Raw genomic sequence first — 22,316 nt, forward strand, 5'->3', positions numbered from 1 at the left:
TAGAGATGTGCCAATGACTAATTCTATTCAGTGTTGCCAACACTTGATTACGTACAGAGCTTCCTTATGTCAAGCGTCGCATCTGATCAACATCTGATTATGATTAGTGACATTTTTTATTAAGTAGTTTCTATGTTCCTTGGAAAACAAATTATACCAACAATTCATATGAAGATCAATAGATATTGCTATGTGTATTGTTATTAATATTTTATCTAAAGTAATATTAAAACTATGTGATAGCCATGAGATACAATAAACAAGTGTTAGCTTCAATAGCTTCACAAACCACTCAAAATTTTGAACGTGAAGGTGTGATAGTAATGAAAGAAAAACAAGACGGATTCTTTCGAAGATCAGAAGGTAGGGCTTTGTGTTACTTTTTCACATTTCCTTTGCACATCAAATATACGAAACTATTGCAAAACATACGGCTTATGCAGGATGGTGTGATTACTAATTTCACTATCATCTAACTAGCATTAAGGTCTCATGAACGTCTGAAGTCGTCGTCTTACCTTATATGTATTTTTCTTCTTCACATACAGACATTCACTAAGATTAAGTGATTGTATGTAAAATTTCAATATTGTATTTGTATCACATTCATAATGTATTTATATCTGCCCCTATTTATTATGTATCACATTTCAGCATATTCAATTAGATGGTTTCGTCTAAGGGGGAATCTCCTTTTTTATTTGAAAGGCTCTGAGCCTTGGTATGAACCCATTGGAGTAATAGTGTTAGGTAGACATGTAATAAAAGTACAAGCTTGTGATGAAAATGGACATTGGCCATTTCAAATAGGTAAGGGCTTTTTCTAGTAATTATTATTTTTTGGACAAATATATAACAATTAAAAATCACTAAGGTGACCATAATATACTAAAGTTGAATAAATTGTCGTATTCTCATAGTAAGCGATGATGTGTAGTAATCTATGATGCGGTGTGCCAAAAATTCCTCAACACAAAAAAATTTTTTTGGTTGGATTGTTTTGCTTATATAAAATTATTTTAGAAGGTCTATTTTACATTAGTTTTTAATGTAAATTACAGTTTGGGAGAATGGAGTATGCTACAGATTAGCAACATTCCAAGAATCAGAACGTACACTTTGGATAAAGTCTCTTGAAATGGCGTCATATGATGCCATCAATACTCAAATTGTAGAATTGAGGGAAAAATTAAATAAAGTAAGACCTGTTATTGACGTTTCAAGGTATCGCGCTCAAAAGGGAATTATTTTAGGTACATGGATTAACTTTTGAATTAATATTATATTTTCTCCGTAGAAGTTATTTAGTCATGCCAAATTTTTTTTCCAGATATGAATGAAGTGCCATTATGTGAGTTAGCGTTATCATGCGATAATTTACTATGTGATGCATATGGTAGACCGCCGACACCACTGATTGTTGTATACCTTGGCTTCTCAAAAGATTTATGTGTTAAATATGGCTCTACAGAGATTGTTGACGTAAGTTCAAATTTAAAAGCAAAATTATATAGTCACACGAAAAATCTTTTGATAATTGAGTGTAGATCTTGATTTATTTAGAGAATTGCAGATAAAATGTTTTTCTTCATTATTACTAGATTTATTCAATATCATCTACTTGGCTTTGGGTTTTCTTTATTCAATGTGTCAGTGATGATTTTTTTTCCCAGTTAAATAGATTACCATTCAATCTCCTTTTTTCATACATTGATTACCTTTCAACCTTAAAAAGTTATAGATTATTGACTGTTCTTAAACAATAATAACAATAATACACACGCAATTAAGTACATACAATTTGTGTTAAAAGTTCTGAGGCCAGCAATCCACAGACTGAATTTTGTCGTGTTTTTGTCTATAATATGATTTTTATAACAGTCTTGCAGTAATCCTTGTTTTTCAAAAACTGTGCTGTTTCGGGCTTGCGATGGTATAAATGGTAAAGCTATTGTTCGTCTCGTAGTATATGATGTAAAGGAAAAAGTTTCTGAAGTTACTGTGCCGATGGGATATACAAGTCTGCAGTTAAGCACCATACAGGTAAGTAACACTTGACTAATTAAGTAACATTGTCATAACTCTAATAGAGCCATATTGATACTTAGTTATAGTGGATTTTTTATATCGATTTCTTTTATCATCTTTCATTATGTTATTGTTTAAACTCCTGCAGTAGGCACGATAAACATTAGGCTACCAGGGAGTCTTTTTATTTCCATGTTACATCTAAATTTCTATAATATAATAATAAACTTTTAACCCTCTTATTCATATATATGTCATGACCTGCGAATATATATTTCATATAGGAGGTGTATATATAAATAATACAACAAGCTTTAAGAACTTCGATGTATGTATCTGGATTTCACGAATAATATGTTTTACTTTTACGCGATATAATATTCATAATATTGATAAAGAAACAGCCTCTTACACACGAAGACTAGTTGTTTCTTTCATTTGCCAAATAAAAATAACTAGCACTTTTATAATTTAAAAACAGATGATAAATGTCAAACGTGATTTAACTATTGTAGTTTAAAATTATAAATCTATATATATGACCTGTGGTTCTAGGTCTAAACAGGTACCGAAGTGAGGTTCATAATTTCACTGTTTAATTCTTGTATATCATAAAGAATTGAGATCAAGGCAAATCGTAAATCTGCTAATTAATTTGTAAATTAATGTTTTCAGGAATCGCAAAGACTTCGTGTAGCTTTAAAAACCCGTGATAATAAGACAGTTGGTTTTGTCACTATTAATGGATGGAGTCTTGAGGCCTCATGCACTGGCAATAGTCCATGTCATACAAATGATCGAAACTGCTTGGATATACCACAAAAAATTCAGTGCCATAGAAGATCCCAGTCTTTGCCTCCTAGATTGGGACTTAAACTGAAATTTCCAGCATATGGAAGTATGATTAAGCAAAATTTTGTTAACAGTCATCAAGTAACTTATAAGTTTCATTCTGGATTGGGTGGCGATATAAATGTTCATGAAATAATGGCTGAACCAAAATTGTGCTACCAATTGCCAATACAATTGTTGTGAGTGTTTTGTATATTAACAGTTTTATCTTTTTTAATATTCATAATTCTTATATATTTTTTATTCTCTGGATTGCGTAGTTTAACTTTTATAGATATTACAAGCTGCGTAGTAGATATTTAAAATATTTCTGATTAAATTAATATTTCCAGAATTTCGACTAAAGATCCATAATATGATTTTTACTTTTAGGGACATATTTATTCAAAGAGAAAAAGAGCTTTTAGGTGAACTGCTGTCCATAGGTGATATGTGTGGTAATTGGCAAAATAAACAGTTGGACTTGTCGAGTATAAATGTATCACTCTTAAAACACTATTGTCATTCAAAAAGATGTTTGCAGCAAGCGGAACATGCTTATTTCAAAGCGAGTTGTAAGAAAGGCGAGTTTAATAAGTTATCTAAATACTAGATAATATTTTTTTATTGAATCAATTAAAGTATATTAAAATGTGAATCATTAATTGAAAAACTAAATTTTGACCTACATTTTTTTTCAGACGATTCCAGTTTGGAATTTGCGCCAGTGAATCTCCACCTTCAACGAATGTGGGTGCATAATGATACGTTGAACAAAACTGGATATCACGATATAATAACTGTAGGAGCGTTTGCGGCTCACTCACATAAGTCAGAAAGAACCGGAGGACTAATTAGGTAAATAATAATATCTTGAAATATCATTTATTGCTCCAATAATGTTATTTGTAACTATTACTTGATGTATTGAAACCCGGCTTTGTTTCGAACCCCACTAGTGACTTTGACCCCATGGGTAATGTTTATCAGACATAATGTGTTATAAGGAAATTATGTTCCTTTAAGGCTAATCATTATCTCGTTATTCATTATGCCATGAATCATTATGGCATTAATAATGATGTCAATATATTATGGACATAAATTTGAGACTCAATTGCCCTTCCCGACAAAAAGGGCTCGTAGGAGGCCCCGACACATACTAACGGATCCGGACGATCCAATTACCGTAGCAAACGATAAATTAAAAGCCGCCTGCGCGGCCAATAATAAAAATAAAAATACACAGATTAGGGTGAAAAACCGTCTTCACCGGGAAAGGCGAGGACCTTTACTTCGCACTTCGCTCACTCCAGTGAGCTTCCGTCCTGCCCTTCAAGCGATTGACCACCCCGCGACGGCTCAAGCCGAGATTCGAGTCTCACAGGAGACGCCCTTGCGCTAGCCGCAGGATAAAACGCCATTCTGGCCGAGCTACGCTCGCCACACACAACAGCCCGAGCTGAGCTGTAAAGGCCCTCAAGGCCAACAGCGAGATTCCATTTTAAAAAAAAGAGACTCCTTTCCTATAAATGACTATAAAAATATGGGTAAAACATTTGATAATAAGACAACCATTCTAATCGCCGCGACTTAATATTCGGACAAAATATTCTTAAGCTCCTGTAATATATAGAAAGTAATTTTTTCAGGTTAGTTCAACAAGTAAAAGATATAAATAGTACGAAGGCGGCCCTACACTCGGCAGCGTCCAATAGAATACAATCGGAATATGACAGTGTGATGACTTTAAGGAATTTCAGAGATGAAATTGTTACGGATATGGATCGTATTATTGTCCTAATACAGGCTAAGCAGTATATAGAAGCACGGCATATTACAGAAGGTAAGTCGGCATACTACAGAAGGCTAATTAATAATAACCGTGGACCTGCATGCCATAGACTCAAAAGGTTGACGGCGAGCCGCAGGCACAGATGCCAGATACTTGCTTATTACAAATCTCAAAACAAGTCAATAGTAGAAATAGTTGTTTTCGTCATAAATATATATGACAGAAAGAAACGACATTAGTAATTCAGTGTGATTGGGCTGGTTTTTATTATTTACACTTTTTACACAAGAATTAAATAATAATATTGACAAACTTGAAAAAAGAGATTAAATTGGTGTGACGTGCGGCTTTATCGGTACTAACTCTTTGAGGAAACCCTAACTACTATATAATTAAATCATAAAAATATTTATATTTTTATGATTTAATTATCTATATTGAATAAATATGGTATAAAAGAGTTACTATATAAATAGCGAATGGTTTGCAAAACATATTTCTTAGCACAAAACTCTAAGACGGCTGGACCAATTCGAGTATTTCTTATTTATTTAATCACTATCAGCAAGGTTTTATGGAGAGAAAAATATGTACAAAATTTAACTTTATTAAGTACTTAGTTTTTTATTATGGAACAGTGAACAGTCATTATAGGATTGCATAGCAATAAGTTTCATATGTTTGTATAATAATATTAATTAAGCCTCATTTATTCCTTGAAAAATTTACAAAATATTCACACACATTAAATATATATATATGTTTAAGGACCTCTTATTGAGTATAAGCCTCATCCAATTGGCTCCATCTCTCTCTGTTTTGAGCATTTTTCTCCCAATCCTCTCCACCAACATAATTAAGCTCGTCAGCCCGCCGTGCTAGAGGGCAACCATGCTTTCTTATTCCTGGTTGCCCTTTCCACTTTATTACCCTCTTTGCCCATCTACCATTGTTCATTCGAGTGGTATGGCCTGCCCATTTCCACTTAAGTTGGTATGTAGCTTAAATCATTCGCGCACTCACGTGAGTTTGCTAGTCATTTAACATAGTTTAATGTTAATGCGCTAAAGCCTTTTAAATACTATTCAAACGATAAGAATTGTGTGTTAATTGCCAACATGTGTATAATATATATTTTTATTAAACTCATAGAAGACTCATATTTTGTTAATTTCAGTTATTAAAACAAAAACAAGGAGCATGCTGACGCTATGGGAACCGGGTGTGATAGAAGAATCGTTGGCCATTATTGGTTGGCCAAAACAAAATTGTACTTCTGAAAATCCGGTAAATTAATTAAGCTAATTAACTAAAATATAAAAATGAATTACTGTTCATTGTCTCGCTAAAACTCCAGAATGGCTGGACCGATTTGGCTAATTATGACCGTGAAATATTTGTGACAGGTGGGAAATATAATAATTTTAAAAAGGACAACTGGATTTTCCAACACAAATTGGGGAATATTAATTGACTTTTGTCTATTTATGATTTGTGCAGTGTTGGCCTAGTGGCTTCGTGAGACTCTCATTCTTGAGGTCGTAGGTTTGATCCCCGGTTGTGTACAAATGGAATTTCTTTCTATGTGCGCATTTAACATTCGCCCGAACGGTCAAGGAAAACATCGAGAGGAAACCGGCTTGCCTTAGACCCAAATAGTCGACGGCGTGTGTCAGGCACTGTAGGCGCATCACCTACTTATCTATTAATTTGACAAATAATCATGAAGTAGATACATAAATGTGAGGCCAGACCTAAAAAAATTATAGCACCACTGGTTTGTTGTTTTTCTTTTTATAAATAAAAATTGACACAAAAACTGTCACATATATTTATCAGAAATTTATGTTACACAAAGTAAGTAAGTAACAGGTCCGATTTCTTTGGTTTGTTTAAAAATTTCGCATTAAGTTTGACAATAATATATGTATATAGGGGATACGAAGTTCATCATTATTATATTAACCGTCATTATATTAACCAAACAATCATGTGTCATTAAAACATATTCATATTTTTTCAGACAATTACCACTATATTGCAATTGACTGAACAACTTAGTATGTTCGGCACAAATTCCGACTGTGACACATTTGATGCATCATCAAGCTCCAGTTCAAAGGAGACAACGCCCACCGTCGAAACACCCTCTTTGTCTTCGAGTGTACCAAACGTGTGCCAAAACCGTTTAATATCAAAAGAATCAATAAAGAACATTCTCGATGCGTCGGATTTAAAATTCGATAATGATTACTTCAACAGCGAAGAACGTAAAAATCTCAATCACTCGTTTAGATCCGTTCGGTCACCGGTCAAGACGAGAATGAACGATTTAAACTCATTTGATTCTAATAGACCGAGACATGGGAGTTTGAGGCACGATTTTAAGAACACGTCCCTAGAGCAAATTTCTTATAGATCGTTGGTGGAAAACTTGAGCGGAAGTGATAAATGGAAGGTGATTGATAATTGCTATGCGATTTAAATTTAGTATAACAGTGAATTTTTGTCTTACTTTACGCAAACGCCACGAAAAGCTTTGTAGGGATACTCTTTTTTAACACCTCAAATACGAGGTGTGTTAGGCAGAGGATGGCTTAATGCCCATAATATATTAATTGTCATAATGATTTTAAAGGGTTACGGGACTGATGGATTTCGCTTTTAAATATTTTCATGTTATGCCATATGTTATAGCTTAGTTTAGGCCGTAATTAAAAAAAAAATGCTTATATGTCTGTTGGCCGGCAATATTCTTATCCAAAAGACACAATCTATGCAATATATAATCAAAACTACGGGCCTTTGTTAACTTAAACTTATTCTAAACACACTCGTATATTTGGTATGTGGCAATGAAACAGGAATTCAGTGTTATTCAACATAATATACCACTTTTAGATGATTAATATACATGCCATTCCGCATATTGGCAACCATAGGCTAATAACCAAAACCATTATTAATAACAAAAATGGCTTTTTTATTTTAATGTGTTTTCATCATTATTGTGTTAAGTTTAATGTGTATTCTTTTACTGCATTTTTTATTACTATTTTTAATATATGTGCGAATGTCTCATATGCGAAATTTATTGGAGATTAGTAATTTTATTTTTTACTTGGCTTGCGAGTAAATAGACACTTGTGCGTAGCGATTATTTATAATAGCATATAATGAATTAACTGTATAATATTAGTCACATATTTAAATATATGTAAATTTCTGATTCACTCTACTGTATTTCAGCAATAAATATGATTGTTATTCAATACTCTACTCTAAATAGCGCGAATTCCCAAGGTGATTTTAATATGGATGGTTCATTAAGAAAACACTTTTTAAACGGATTGAAGCTATGTATTATTATTATAAACTTATAATTATTTACATCATTTTAAATTTAAATTTTTCCGACGTTTCGCGTGCTTTACAGCGTGCGTGGTCACGGTGACTGAAGACAAAAGGTGTTGAATGTCAAAAGTATCACAGCTGTGGAGAAAGTTGTGTTATCTGTATTTATTTCCCCGGAGTCGATATCAACTAGATATCAAAAAAGTGTTTTCTTAATGTTTAAAAGCTATGTTAACAAAAGACAATACTATGGTTCATTTTGGAATCACATATTTAAGGAACAGTGATACAAATGTCTTAGTGACATTTTACAACAGGCTTACTTGACTTAATGTTCTATGAGTGAGTCATAAAATTTAGGCAAAGAAATATGTTTTTTTTTATGACACTGAGCTGCAGTGATTGCGAATACATTACTAAATTTAAAATAAGTAAATATGCTAAAGTTAAAAAAGTTTGTATATTAAAAATTTACGTTTTTAGTGAAAGTATTATTTTTACAGACGGCAAAACGGGAGACCACTCTTCCTAGCATCGGTCCAATCGATTCGTCAACACGTGAAAATAATTTGGCTTATTTACAAAGTTTTGGTGTTGACTTTGAAACCTGTCTGGCGACCGTGGTTGAAGCCGTTATCAAGATTATTGACACTGATAAAGGTATATAACGTTTGATATTCAATTCAATCTCATTCTTATGAATACCAGTGTATCTGAATGCTTCATTTAACTATTTATTAATTTAAAATCAAAAAGATATTCGACAATTGTTCCAAATTCATTGAACACTGTGTGAGCACCTAGCATGCTAGTAAAAATCCATAATAACTGAGCCCAGATTGCAATTTACATTTCGTCTTTATTTATTGTATATATACCATTTTGCATTAAAACATTATTTATGTTTTTAATTAAGTCTTGGTATTTTTTATAATATTACAAACAGTTTGTATTTTCATAGAACTGATTTTTTAATTTCTTCTACCAGTGAAAAGCTATACTAGGGTCCATAATAAAAAAAGTTATGAATAATATATAGATGCATTAATATTGTATTAAGTGTTATTTTATTTTTGGACGGAGTTACTTCAGGTTTATATCTTTTTTCTAAAGCGAAGATTTCTTTTTATTAAAAAATCCTGGTACCTTAAACATCGTGTACCGTGGCCTTTTAGGCATGTTCAAACTTTTCATGTCCCCTGAAACGTCCCTTTTACCGTGGAAATAGTACCACTATGAAGTGTAACTGAGCTCTGAAGGAGGTCCGGTGAATATGGAGGATGATATGTTAATTAAAAGCCAGCCCTTAAATGACAGCCCAACTTGTTGCCTGTGCGCGGGCGTGATTTTGGAGAAAACACTGTTAGCGAGTTTGCCACGCCGTTGTTTGCGTATTGTTGTTCTGCGTACAAGGTCCCTGTAATATCTGCTCCATGATTAAGGTATTCGATACTCTTGGCTGTCCCAGAACCAGCCTATGATCTTACCGGTGAATGGAATTCTCTTAAATTTATTCTGACTTACAGTTGACGGTCGAAGTTTTGGATTACTTTTTCGTTTCTGGTTCACAATAGTGATGTGATTTCGTTTATGGTTAAGAATTGAGTCAAAAATCGGTCAAGAAGTAGAACATATTCCAGGCCTAAGGCTAGTGCCTTGAATATTTTTTTTTGAAACATTTTTCTAACACAGACGGTTGTGTGTATTTTATGGATACTAGATAAGTAATAATGTTTTGTGCCATAAAACAATCTGTAACTCGCTAATAAAACGTTTTCAACTTTTATAATTTGTTTAGTCACTGGGGTGTCCTGTGCGAGAGTCAATAGATGTTCTTACACGCTTGAACTCAGCACACCAACACGCAACCGTAGAATATGGTGTATTCGGTTTTACGAGCACGTCCGCGACACAAACAACTGATTTCTATTAAAAAAATAAAAGAGAGAATATTGCTTTTTTATTATCATTGAATCTAATGTCTGGTATTTTTCTTACAAAGGAGGATCTTACATTATCTCTTTATTTAACACCCATTTTACTATTACTGAGTACAAGAGAAATATCTACAAGAACTATAATTTTGTTAATAGAATTTTATATACCTAAATAAATATATATCTATAAGTTAATAAAGTTTTTCCTTTTCAGAGCCCCAGGAAGACGAATTAGATTCACTAAGATCACTTACCGAGGATTTTAAAGTCAAGGCAGAATCTTTAACGCACTGGGCTCGTATATCACACGCGGCTTTACGCCTACGTTGCGAATCACCCATTTGGGCAAGAAACAATGCCGCTCTTCAAACTAGAAGGGACACATGCTTCTCACAAGCGGTATATCATCATTATTATTCGAGTTTTAGTGTGACAACTGTTCTATATCGAAACAATCAAAATACTAGCAGCTACACTAATGTTCCCTGAAAGTTTTTAATTAATATTTCAAATTTTATTACTTAAAAAACTACGTATAAATTAACCAAGTTAAATGCGGTACTTTTCATTTAGTTAAATATAAAAATTAAAAATTTGGCCCAACATGGAGATCTGCTCTCGCCTATTGGCGGGAGCTCCCAAGTACCAGCTCTTTCCGCTGCTCCGACAACCACCAGTCACTTTCCGTGCGGCTTGATCTCTTTGCGTTGCGTAGAGATGTGGGGTCTCTCTGATAAGTTGTTCGGATTAATACCTGCAGCTGAGTTTCATCATCGGACGTCAAGACAGAATACAAAATATCATCTGTATTCCTACCTGTACCTCGACGTCCGTCGTTCCACAACTGAGCGTTTTTTAAGGCAGTTTTGCCGCACCACCACTATGTGGAACCAGCTGCCCACTCAAGTATTTTTAAACCAATTCGAGTCCAATTCCAATTCTTAAAAGGTCGGCAACGCACTTGCGAGCCTCAGGTATCACTTAACTTCAGGTGAGCCTTCTGCAGTACACAATAAATGTATGTGTCTCGGGACGCCCGACACAAGTGATAACCTAAACTAATCTAAGTTGAACTATTTTATTCTGTAATGCTCCGAGGATCATCTTCTGCTTCATTCATCAATTTTTTTATATTCACTTTGACAGTAATTGTCTAACGCACACTAAACACTGAATAGAAAGAGAGCGTCTATCCGAAATACAGCTAGCGCTGCGCGTTAGAGTGAGAGAGGAGGAGTTTGTCTACCGCTGCCGTATGCGTGAGGGAAAGGGAAGCTAGACAGACTGGCGCCGTAACGCGTTACGTAACGTCGCGGTTTACCTTCCCATATAAAGTTAACACCTCAAAACTCTGGAACGTCCATTATTGTAAATAAATTTCAGTTAACTACGGTGACGACCGGTCTGCTATGTTGGTTCAATTCAGTCTCACACGAAACAGTTGTGAAGCTGTTGACGTCAGAACTTGGGCCTTTGTGCGGCTTTGAAGGATTATTAAGTCTATATTCTACGGAAAAGGCGATGTGGGGTGATATGGTTGTGGCTGTGGAAGATTTGCAGACCGTGCTTTTTAAATTGAACAAAGTTGGACACAGGTATGGATTGACTATATACGTTAATGTGCAGCTGTGCTAAAGACAGATATACATACGCACAGACATTATATAGGCCGATATGCTTGAGATTATTACATATTCTAAAAAATCTGTAGTATTTTTTGTATTTTTCAGCATGACAGCAATGCCTCAAGTATCTGGATCACGAGGAAATTTAACTGTCAATATCCCTATATCAGATGCCCTGTATTCGAAGTTTACTAAAAAAGAGGTGAGGAAAATAGCAGGTTAATTATGTGAGATTATTTTACTAACACTAAAAATAAGCAATAATATACTCAATTGACACATATTATAGATAAAATATTAAAAAAAATTGGTAATAATGATCCAGTGGCTACAATTTTTGTATAAGTTATTATTAGCTTACTGTACCTGACTTTGATTTTTGGGTCTAATATGCTGATCCTCTAAATCTTTCACCGTACAAGCCAGTGGTATTGCATTAAACTATACATCGGTTAACTGAGAGTTAGGGAGCTTTCAAGTATTACGTAACGAATTTGAGGGGGGGGGTCCTCTTGTAAAACGTTACGATGCGGGGCGGGGATTGAATTATGCGTTATAGATAATATTATTTTCAACTTTCCAGTACTTTACACCACAAAATAGTAAGTTTTAGGTATTACGAGTCACCGGTGCTGGTCACAAAACGTTTTACTTGGATACAGGCCACGTTGCGATTAGGGGGGAGGTCAAGAATCTCCAAAAAATGCGTGACGTAATACTTGATTTATTCATATAGGTGAACAAAAACACTTATGAACGCCAGAAAAATAAATTAAATTAATTGTAAATTTCCATTTACTACCTGATCGCAAGTCAAGGGCGTAGAGCACGCAAGAAGAACTGGCAAGAAACTTTCTGCAACTCTTTTTAATCGCTAAGTTTTTAGTCATACAAATTGTTTGAATTGGAGCAAATCAATCCCAAGGATTAAATAATCCTGATTTAAATATTAGTTAAACTCGTGATTTTATATTAGATTTTTTTTTTTATTTTTTTAAATTTACATACGAATATTTAAAAATGAGATATGTTTTATTCCGCTTAGCTTAATAGAGTAAGTATTATGTATAAATTCTGTCATAATAATATTAAAAAAATTAAATAATTTTTTATATCTATTTAGAAGTCAGTGTAATAAGTTCACTCAGATTGACAGTTATTTTAAATTCTATCTTCGTCGAAATCCTATATCCTGACTATGTTTTACATTGCAATGAGTCATTTACATATATATGTGTAAATGGAAAATCTTACTATTAGTGTTTAAACGAAAAACTCCTTCATACATTTTTCGCAAAACAACTCTTGGTTAAATTAAAGCTAAATAACAACAATGATTACTATGTAACAACATTGATTTTTTTAGCATTTGAACTTTACAATAACTGCGGTGTTCTTCAATATTGGCATTAACGAAAAGGCGACATTAGCGGAAGCGTTAGGCGAGACTACGCCCCAGTATCAATCGAATAACGATAATTTGGATCGACTTAATAAATACTACTATAAATATACGAAAATATTTCCTGTGGACTATTTGGGAGCTAATCGAAGTAAGCCAAAAATATTATTAATATTATTTAGACTTATAATTTACATACATTAATAATCGTACATTAAAAAACAGGTTTAAAAAATATTTGTTATAATATAGGTAATCATAAATATCAATATAATTATTTTAATATTATAAGAAGGAAAAATTTTCATTGCAAACATACAAAATGTTTATAAAGAAAAAACTACTGATATGGTTTTTAAAATTTTCCGCTATTAATGGTGTGTTATCCCTGAGAGACACAAATATATTATATTTATTAAAGTTTTAAATAATTAAATGAACAGCCATGCGTGGTGGAGAGGCCCTAGTATTGAAAATATCTTTTTTCCTAACATAATGCCATATTTTGATATAACAGCGTCATCAAGAATTAAGCCCCTAGAAGAAGTAATGGAGAATTTAAAAAAAGAAGTACACAACAAAGTGCCAAAAAACGTCGAAGTACTTCACTTAGCCGCATTAGCTACTAGGCATATGAATGGTAAGACTTTTGACTTACGTAATTTCTTGCGATTATTTGTTAACGGGTTAAGACGAAACTTGACAAATGACAGTTGACACTTGAGGTTTGTTCAGGTTAGCGCTTGTGTTGAAGACGTAGTCTATCTATTCTAAATACTTATTTTTCAAACATTTCTATTCTATTATTGACAATTAACTATGAAGTTAATTGTCAAAAGGCATTATGACATATTGTAATGAGCTGTGTGTAGATAATGAATAAAACATTCCTGAATTTTCCGTGTAACAATATAAGACAATACAAGAGGCAATTCTCTTATTCACGCTGAATTACACCGTGTATGATCATTTATTACAAATATTTAGGAAATAAACGAAAAAGCCATTTTTTGTGTATTTTAAAAGCAATATCTATAAATTTTTTGTCCTGTCTCAAAAAAGGCCGGAAAATAAATCTTATTGTTTGTCTTATAGGTATAAGATTCACGTCGTGTAAAAGCGCTAAGGACAGGACTGGAATGTCCGTAACGTATGAGCAATGTTCAATACTGTCTACCGAATATCATTTGGCTGAACATGAAATGAAGAAAGCTTTAAATATTATGAGAAGGTGAGTTAATATTTCGTATTAAGCCAAATCAAAATTTGTTTATTCATATTGGTAACTTATTATGTATTACAAACAAGCACATCTAAATTTCCATTTACTACCAGTTTCCAAGGTTGAGGAAAACTGCCCAGAATCTCTCCGTCACTCTTTTTAATCGCCATGTTTTTGTTTGATAAGGTAATTGCAAGGAACTGCAAATATTGACACCATACTTCACTTGACATATTAGGTCCTTACATATGAAATTGGCGTTTTGTCGCACTGGCCACTTTGACCTCAAATACCTCCTCTTTGGTTAGGAATTTCAAATTCAAATTTGTACAGCTATTTACTCATGTATTTGTGTTTCGATGATCGCCATTCATTTGTGTTTTTCTTCTGTTTTTTTCTGTTTGCGTCACTCATTTTGCAAAATGGAAAACTTAAAGTATCGCATTATTTACGAGTACGAGTTCCGCCGTGGCACTAGTGCTGCGGAATCGACTCGAAGGGTGAATTATGTGTATGGCGGTCATGTTGCAAAAGAAAACACAGTTCGTTTTTGGTTCCAACGTTTTCGTTCTGGAAATTTCGACCTGCAGAACAAGCCCCGTGGACGGCCTGAGACCCAAGTTCATAATGAAGTATTGAAGGCTATTGTGGAAGCGGATCCATCGCAAACCACGTCCGAGTTAGCTGCAGGTTGCGGTGTTAGTGATAAAACTGTTTTAATTCACTTGAAGCAAATTGGGAAGATTAAAAAGCTTGAAAGGTGGGTACCTCACGATTTGACTGAAGCAAACCGGCAAACGCGCGGCGACTGATGCGTTACATTACTGAACCGGCACAATAATGAAGGTATTTTAAACCGAATCATTACCTGGGTTGAAAGATTGGATTCTTTACGATAATCGGAAGCGCTCAGCGCAATGGTTGGATCCTGGCCAGCCAGACAAATCCTGCCCCAAGCGAAAATTAACCCCAAAAAAGTTACATGTAAGCGTTTGGTGGACTAGTGTCGGTATTGTTCATTGCAGTTTTCTCAAATCTGGCCAGACTATTACGGCTGATGTCTATTGTCAGCAATTGCAAACCATGATGGAAAAGCTAGCGGCTAAACAACCTAGGCTGGTCAGTCGCTCCACGCCACTGCTACTTCACGACAACGCTAGACCACACACTGCACAACAGACGGCTACCAAATTAGAAGAGCTTCAATTGGAATGTCTAAGACATCCTCCGTACTCCCCGGACCTTGCTCCAACAGATTACCATTTTTTTCGAAATTTGGACAACTTCTTGCAAGGGAAAAAATTTAACTCTGATGGGGCAGTCCAAATCGCCTTCACAGATTTTATTGATTCTTGTCCGACTGTTTTTTTTAGTAAAGGGATCAATGAACTACCTATGAGATGGCAAAAGTGCATAGAAAACAATGGTTCATACTTTGATTAATTAAATATATTATATTTAAAAATATTCGACTTTTTGTTCCTCCCATACAAAACGCCAATTTCATATGTAAGGACCTAATATTAAAAACAAAATGTCGTCATAGTAATGCACTTACATATAGGCTCTACAGGTTTTGATTTATTGCGCGTTTATCTATTTAGATTCTACATAGTGGCATTGTTGCCCTTTGTATGATAACTTTACTAGCCATTCCCTTCCAACGCGTTATCAATGTTTATTACCATTCGTCATTCGACAGCAATTATTTTATAGAAATATCTGTTGTCGTCGTCGCAATCATAATTTTGTACAGTGCAAAAGCGGACTATAAGAGCGATCTGTGAGTTGTCCCCACGGGGGTCAGTACGAAGGAAGTTTAAAGAATTTCATATTTTTACTTTGGCAAGTCAATACATTTACGAGAATATGTGCGGAAAAATATAGATACCTTTAAAAATAATAGTAGCTTCCATAATTATAGTACTCGTAATAAAGACAAAATTTGCGCACCAACCACATGGTGGCATAAAACGAGTAATTCTTTCTTAGTCAATTGTATACGTTATTTCAACAAAATCCCTATACAAGTGTTGTCAATAAATAAATTTAAATCGTAGCGTGAAACTTCTTGCTAAGGCCTATTATAATATAAATGAATATTTAAACGATCCTAGTGCTTGGACATGAATTGCTCCAATATAAAAAAGTAACGCGACTGAATCTCTCGGCTTCATTTCCAGACTCTGGGAACCGTGATCCATGTGGAATCAAATTATTTCAGTATAATTAGTATTATTATTATTTTCATATGTAGCTAAGTTTCCATTTCAAGGATCGTCATGCTCGCTTAAATGTCATTGCTTGTGGCAGCGTGCATGCGTCGGGTTGACTCTCTCCCTAAAATATGGCGAGGGGGCCGTTGGCTGGCCATGCGTGATACTCGTGAACGTGTGCTACGTGTGGTGACTAGTCGTACTTGAATTCGTGTATACGGTGATGTTAGTTATTTCGACTATGTATTTGCGTGTTGCTCCCACGAGAATGTAAGTGCGTGCTCCTATTTCACCATGCCTCCTGCTGATAGAGGATCTTTGACAATCTGAGACAAATCTTCGTTTTTAATTTATTTTATTATTATTTATTTCTTAAGATGTCATGTGGAACATGGTGTAATGGTTGCAGCTCCTTACGAACGTTGTGTAAAACAAAAAAAACTTGGCTATTAAAAAGAGTGGCGGAGAGTTTATTACCAGTTCTTCTCTTCCGTTCTACGCCCTTGATTTGAGAACTGGCAGTAAATATAAAATTAAAAGCATTTCATGTATATTTCTTTTTTGACGTTCATAAGTGTACATTGTGTTACCTATATGAAGAAATGATTTTTGACTTTGGAGTTCTTAAGTTAGAAGTTTATGACCTACTGACATAGTGATGACAATAAAATTGTTCAAATTGTACTTTGACATTTCGCTTGCTGTTTTTCAGTTACTCTTAATTTGAAAATGCTATCTACTATAGTAGATATATAATTTATTATTATTATTAATGAATGTGTAATTTTCTTGAAATTTCAGCGAGGGATGTCGCAGAGAGAACACATACAAAAATATTGGTGTGAAAAAATATGCTTTTACGAAGAAACAAGTTATGGCATTACCAAAAGAGTATAGGCCTCCTACTGGGACCTATGGCTCGACTCAGACTTAATTTATTACGCAGTTAAGTTAATAATATTTGATATTAAACATTGTTGTTGTGTCAATCAAAAACATATTAAAGGACTAGATATAGTTTAGAAAATATTCATTTGCAATATCATTGTTGCCTTAGGAATTTCATTTTACAATCTTGTTTATATTATAATCACAGTTATATTTCGATCACGAGTCGTATAAAATTTAACACCTTGAAGTACTAATGGATATAGCATTTTATTGGATTACAAATTTTGTTTTTAAATACGCACTCTCAATCAGGAATCGAAAAACAAAACAATTTTCTGTGGCATGTAGTCTATTGCTTATGTTTGGTCTTTGGTTCAAGATTCGCCAATCCCTAGTCCTACCATGACACGTGATTGAGGAAAAAAAACGCAGCATTTGATTCATTTTTGACAGACGGATAACATATAATCTATGTCGACAAATTAATTAATTAGAGAAGATGGCCGTCGTTTCACACATGAAAACTATGAAATATGATAACTGAATTCGATTCACAGATGCTCGAAGTCCGTATCGATTAATTCACTTTAATCGATGTTAGACCTTTTATGAGAGACTAAATTTTTTAATACAATTAATCATAGTTTGCCGACTGTTTCAATTATTTTCGAATCCACTGTCAGGAGTATCTGTTTAGTTATCTTGTCGAGGCGTCCATGCGACGGGTTTTCTCTACATAATATATGACGAGGTCGTCGATGCCTGGCCATGCGTCATACTCGTGAACGGGTGCTACTTGTGGTGACTGGTCGGATTTGAATTCGCGTATGCGGTGATGTAAGAAACCTGCTTAAAACATCGAATTAAGCAGGTTTCCTCACTATGAAGCCAAAACTGACCTATAATATTGCCTCCAGAAAGGCCAATTTTCTACTTGCTACATGCTTGATTTTTAATAACAAATCATTATTTGATTTGATATTTTGATTTTTGAAGATATACTTCTTTTGGCGCGTTAGGGAAAAACGATGAGAGTATTTTTTTACGATGCGCGCATACCGTCACAAAAAAACGACACCCTGAAATTAGCTATAGTAAACATTTTAGTTTTTTGTGATATATATATATATATATATATATATATATAAACTTTATTTACCTAGATGATGCGTTATAATAAAAATTTCAGTGTATTAAATACCTTTTTTTTATTGTATCGTTTTTTCTACAAACGTAGAATACATTTTTTGAAAAGATTTTAATCTCATTACGCCAAAGAAGTATAACGTCTAACGCGTGTACATAAATACACACTTTTTTTTGTAATTTTTGCTATCTTCAATATTACTTCTAGAAGGGATATTGTCTCTTGGGGCGACTGTTTTGGTTGAGCACTACAATTATCGGGCATTCAATAAGATAAACAATATCATATACAATTATAATTTGTCTTTAAATAGTGTGTTAAACCATATGGTAACTTAAAGAGTCAATAACCCAGGCTATGTTAAAGTTTCAACTAGAACGTAGTTTAATATTATATGCACTAATTAGCGATTATTCTTGAATTGTTAAGGTGATTTTCGGTGAAGTCGTTAAATACTTTCGTAATAAATGGACCGCCTAGCTTCTCACAATTGCCCTAATTGTATGTAGCCCATGCGAAATATATGATATTTAATTACCAATTAGAAATGTGTGCCAAAATTGTGGGGCTAGTTTGCAATAGTTGTTTAAAAATATATTTTTGACCAGTTTTACAACGTTACTACCCTTTACTAGTAGTACTTAATACTATTGTTATCGGCATGTCACTTAACACGGTAGCGGAATATATCCTAAAGGAGACGTATGCACTAACAGTTCTGTATCGCGTTGCAATGGCCAATGTATAGTCGCTGTAACTAATAATAAATATAATTTATTTGCAAGAATATGCTATAAAATTGGTATGGTGGTTACAATCTAAATTTCGCATATTCTGTCACACATAATGTCATGCAAATTTATCTTAAAAAGTAGAATAGAGGTTACAATTACATTATGAGTCATTTATAGTCAATTATTATATTATTTTATCACTACATCACGACATAATTAAACTATTACGTTATCAAATTAATATTAATTATAATGTTTTACACAAATAATCAATTAAAGAATAATATTTTTTTCCAAAAGTACTACTCGGTGAGATATCAAGGGTAGGTCTCGAGAGCGAACGTTAGGCCGTAAAATTCTAGAGGGTCGCGCAAGTAGAGTCAATCATCACCTCAACGATTAAACGGAGAAGTACGCCTCTCTGATACCGCTATAGTGTTATGGAACATGCTCCAGGATTCCATTTGATATCCCCCTTGATGACTTCCATTAAAATCCTATACATAAGCGTTAACAGTTCTTCTACTTTACCGTGATAGTCGTAATTAATTTTATAATTCTGTGGTATATACGATTATCATTTTTGTACTTGGGTTGTCTGTCACTTCACTGAGTGACTTCTATGTTTATAAACTTTTGGTCTTTGAATTTTACTGATAGTGCAAATAAGTGTTAATAATGTATCAATATTCCAATTTAGCGCTTAGTTATTTTCATGTTAAGGCATTGAGAGGGGTTTTGTCGAAAAAGCAATAAAGTTGTTATAATTTCTAATCTACCGAATTGGTATTTAAAAATTGTTATCACACAAACGCATTTTTTAAGGAAAATTGTTTTCTTTTGAAAGTTAGTTACTCGACACTGGACTGTTCAGGACCATCTGTACAATTTAAAGTTTTGTGAAATTTGTGTTTTTTGTTGTCTTCCTCACGTAAAATGTACTTATAATTTTATTATTCTTAATGTTGTACACGGTAGGTTTGAAAAAATAGATCTGTGTGTTAAGCGTACTTATATAATATTTAATTGTTAAAAAGATTCAAAAATCTCATTGTTCTCGTTTGTAGGACATTTCCATAGAATTTTATTTTCCCATTGTGTGGCACACCGTTCGTAAAAAACGCTTGGGACAATTTTATGGGAAAAACCAATGGAGAGATATGATTATGTTTACTAATGTTTAATATAATGTTCGGACATGATAGTGTAACATGGTACTCCCTGAGCACATACACGAAAAGCGGCAGAAAAAACATGATCCAACAGACGAGTCATAAAAGAGTTACAGCTCCACTACAGTTTCAGGAAATGCCATCTTTGATCTAATAGAACAAGGTTATAGAGTACCTTATTCCTTATACCTTACTCTATAGCCTTAACTACCTAACCACAACTTTGATAGGCTTTCATAATTATTTAATTTAAAATTACGTAACCAAGCGTGCCAAAATTCGTAAGCGCCTTTCACGCTGATCTTGGTGGTTGTGAAATAAAAAAAAATATTGCCATATGCCAATACGTTTTCTGCAAAAGAGTTTTGCATTAATAAGTTTTCTTCATTAATTACGTACGTTCTTTGTCCGTAAAAGTACCAAAAAATATTTTTCCTCCATTGGTTTTTTCTGTTTAATGTTTAATTTATGAGAGTCTCATTAATTGTAAAGACAGTTCACTTAATTGATCCTAGCAAGTATTCGGGTTGTGGTTATTTAAAAAACGCTTATTTGTTAAATTTTTAGCTTAACAAATGTATTTATGTAAAACAGTATTTTCTGGGCAAGGGTGCTTTGGTGATAAATTTTTTTGAAAGGTTGTAATTTACTTAACTTTTCTGTTTCCTAGTTATTTGTATATTTTTAAAGGGCACTACGATTTTTGTGTACGTTTTGCACACAAACTTAATTTGGGTACTTTAAAGGTGAATAATATAGTGCTATACATAGTACTTATATCTGCCATATTCTGCTTTATTTCATTTACAAAATGTTATTTTTGAATATAGAACTGCTTTAACATTATTCTTACATTTTTTTTGTTTAAACATGCATATTTTATATTTACTTTTAGTGTAAGTATCAATGTCTTTAATATACAAAATTTAAATTAGTATTTAATTATTATTACATATGGTCTTACGATCACACCGCCTTGTTTTTTATTCTTTTTCAATTTTCACTATTTAGTAAATATAGAGCAAATAAACGATACAGAAGCAACATAAGCGGATTTATTTTCTTTTCAAAACAATTAGAAATAATTAAACAATAGACAAATTTAAATTATACATATTTTTTTGGTAATGTTGATTTATGTGTACGATTAGGCTGTGAGTGAAGTATAAAGCGTCGGTAATTAAATATTATGTTGCTTTATGAAAAGTGTTTTATTTAACTTACCTTATATATATATGATCTAAGTTAATAAGATATAATAAGCTAGAGAAAAATAAATTACTCGATTTGCTTTGGGGATAAATAGGCTTTGTTTGGAACTAAACTGAAAATTTGGCGAACTGGCAAAGGTCCATGTATAGCTAAATATCTAAAATTGAATAAATTTTGAATTCGTGTATGCGGTGATGTTGGTTATTTCGACTATGTATTTCCGTGTTGTTTCCACGAGAATATAAGTGCGTGCTCCTATTTCACCATGCCTCTAGCTCGTAGAGGACAAATCTTTGTTTTTAATTTATTTTATTATTATTAATTACTTAAGAAGTCATGTGGAACATGGCGTAATGGTTGCAGCTCCTTACAAACATTATGTAAAACAAAAAAACATAGCGGTTAAAAAGAGTGGCGGAGAGTTTATAAATGGAGAGTGTTCTCTTCCGTTCTACGCTCTTGATTTGACAATTGGCAGTAAATGTAAAATTAGAAGCATTTAATATGTATTTAATTCTTGACATTCATAAGTGTACATTCTGTTATAATAAAAATAATCTTGACTTTTAAATGGGTGTGCAAGCAGTAGACAACTATACCTATATAATATATGATAGGGTGATAACGAACCTAACAACCCTTCGGATCCCTAAGTTACAATTGTACCCTAATCATCTCTAAGTAAATGTATCACTACTTGTTGGACTTAAATAATTACGGGATCTCTGCACCAAGAGACTTAAGGCAACA

The 22,316-nt window shown here is 33.4% G+C and overlaps 1 protein-coding gene across 1 annotated transcript; it reads left to right on the plus strand.

The window, feature by feature from the left end:
• The first annotated feature begins 149 nt into the window (after positions 1-149).
• Positions 150-18,436, plus strand: LOC123718786 (inositol polyphosphate-4-phosphatase type I A-like). The gene is made up of 19 exons (XM_045675574.1): positions 150-363; positions 655-810; positions 1,062-1,253; positions 1,331-1,482; positions 1,882-2,043; positions 2,704-3,059; positions 3,253-3,443; positions 3,561-3,717; positions 4,512-4,705; positions 5,832-5,941; positions 6,678-7,112; positions 8,512-8,668; positions 10,160-10,344; positions 11,329-11,540; positions 11,676-11,772; positions 12,937-13,123; positions 13,490-13,612; positions 14,068-14,203; positions 17,212-18,436. The coding sequence occupies exons 1-19, from the start codon at positions 246-248 to the stop codon at positions 17,342-17,344; spliced, it is 3,453 nt and encodes a 1,150-aa protein (XP_045531530.1). The 5' UTR covers positions 150-245; the 3' UTR covers positions 17,345-18,436.
• The last annotated feature ends 3,880 nt before the right edge of the window (positions 18,437-22,316 follow it).

This window comes from Pieris brassicae, chromosome Z (assembly GCF_905147105.1).
Source record: "Pieris brassicae chromosome Z, ilPieBrab1.1, whole genome shotgun sequence".
In the NCBI taxonomy this organism is placed as follows: domain Eukaryota; kingdom Metazoa; phylum Arthropoda; class Insecta; order Lepidoptera; family Pieridae; genus Pieris; species Pieris brassicae.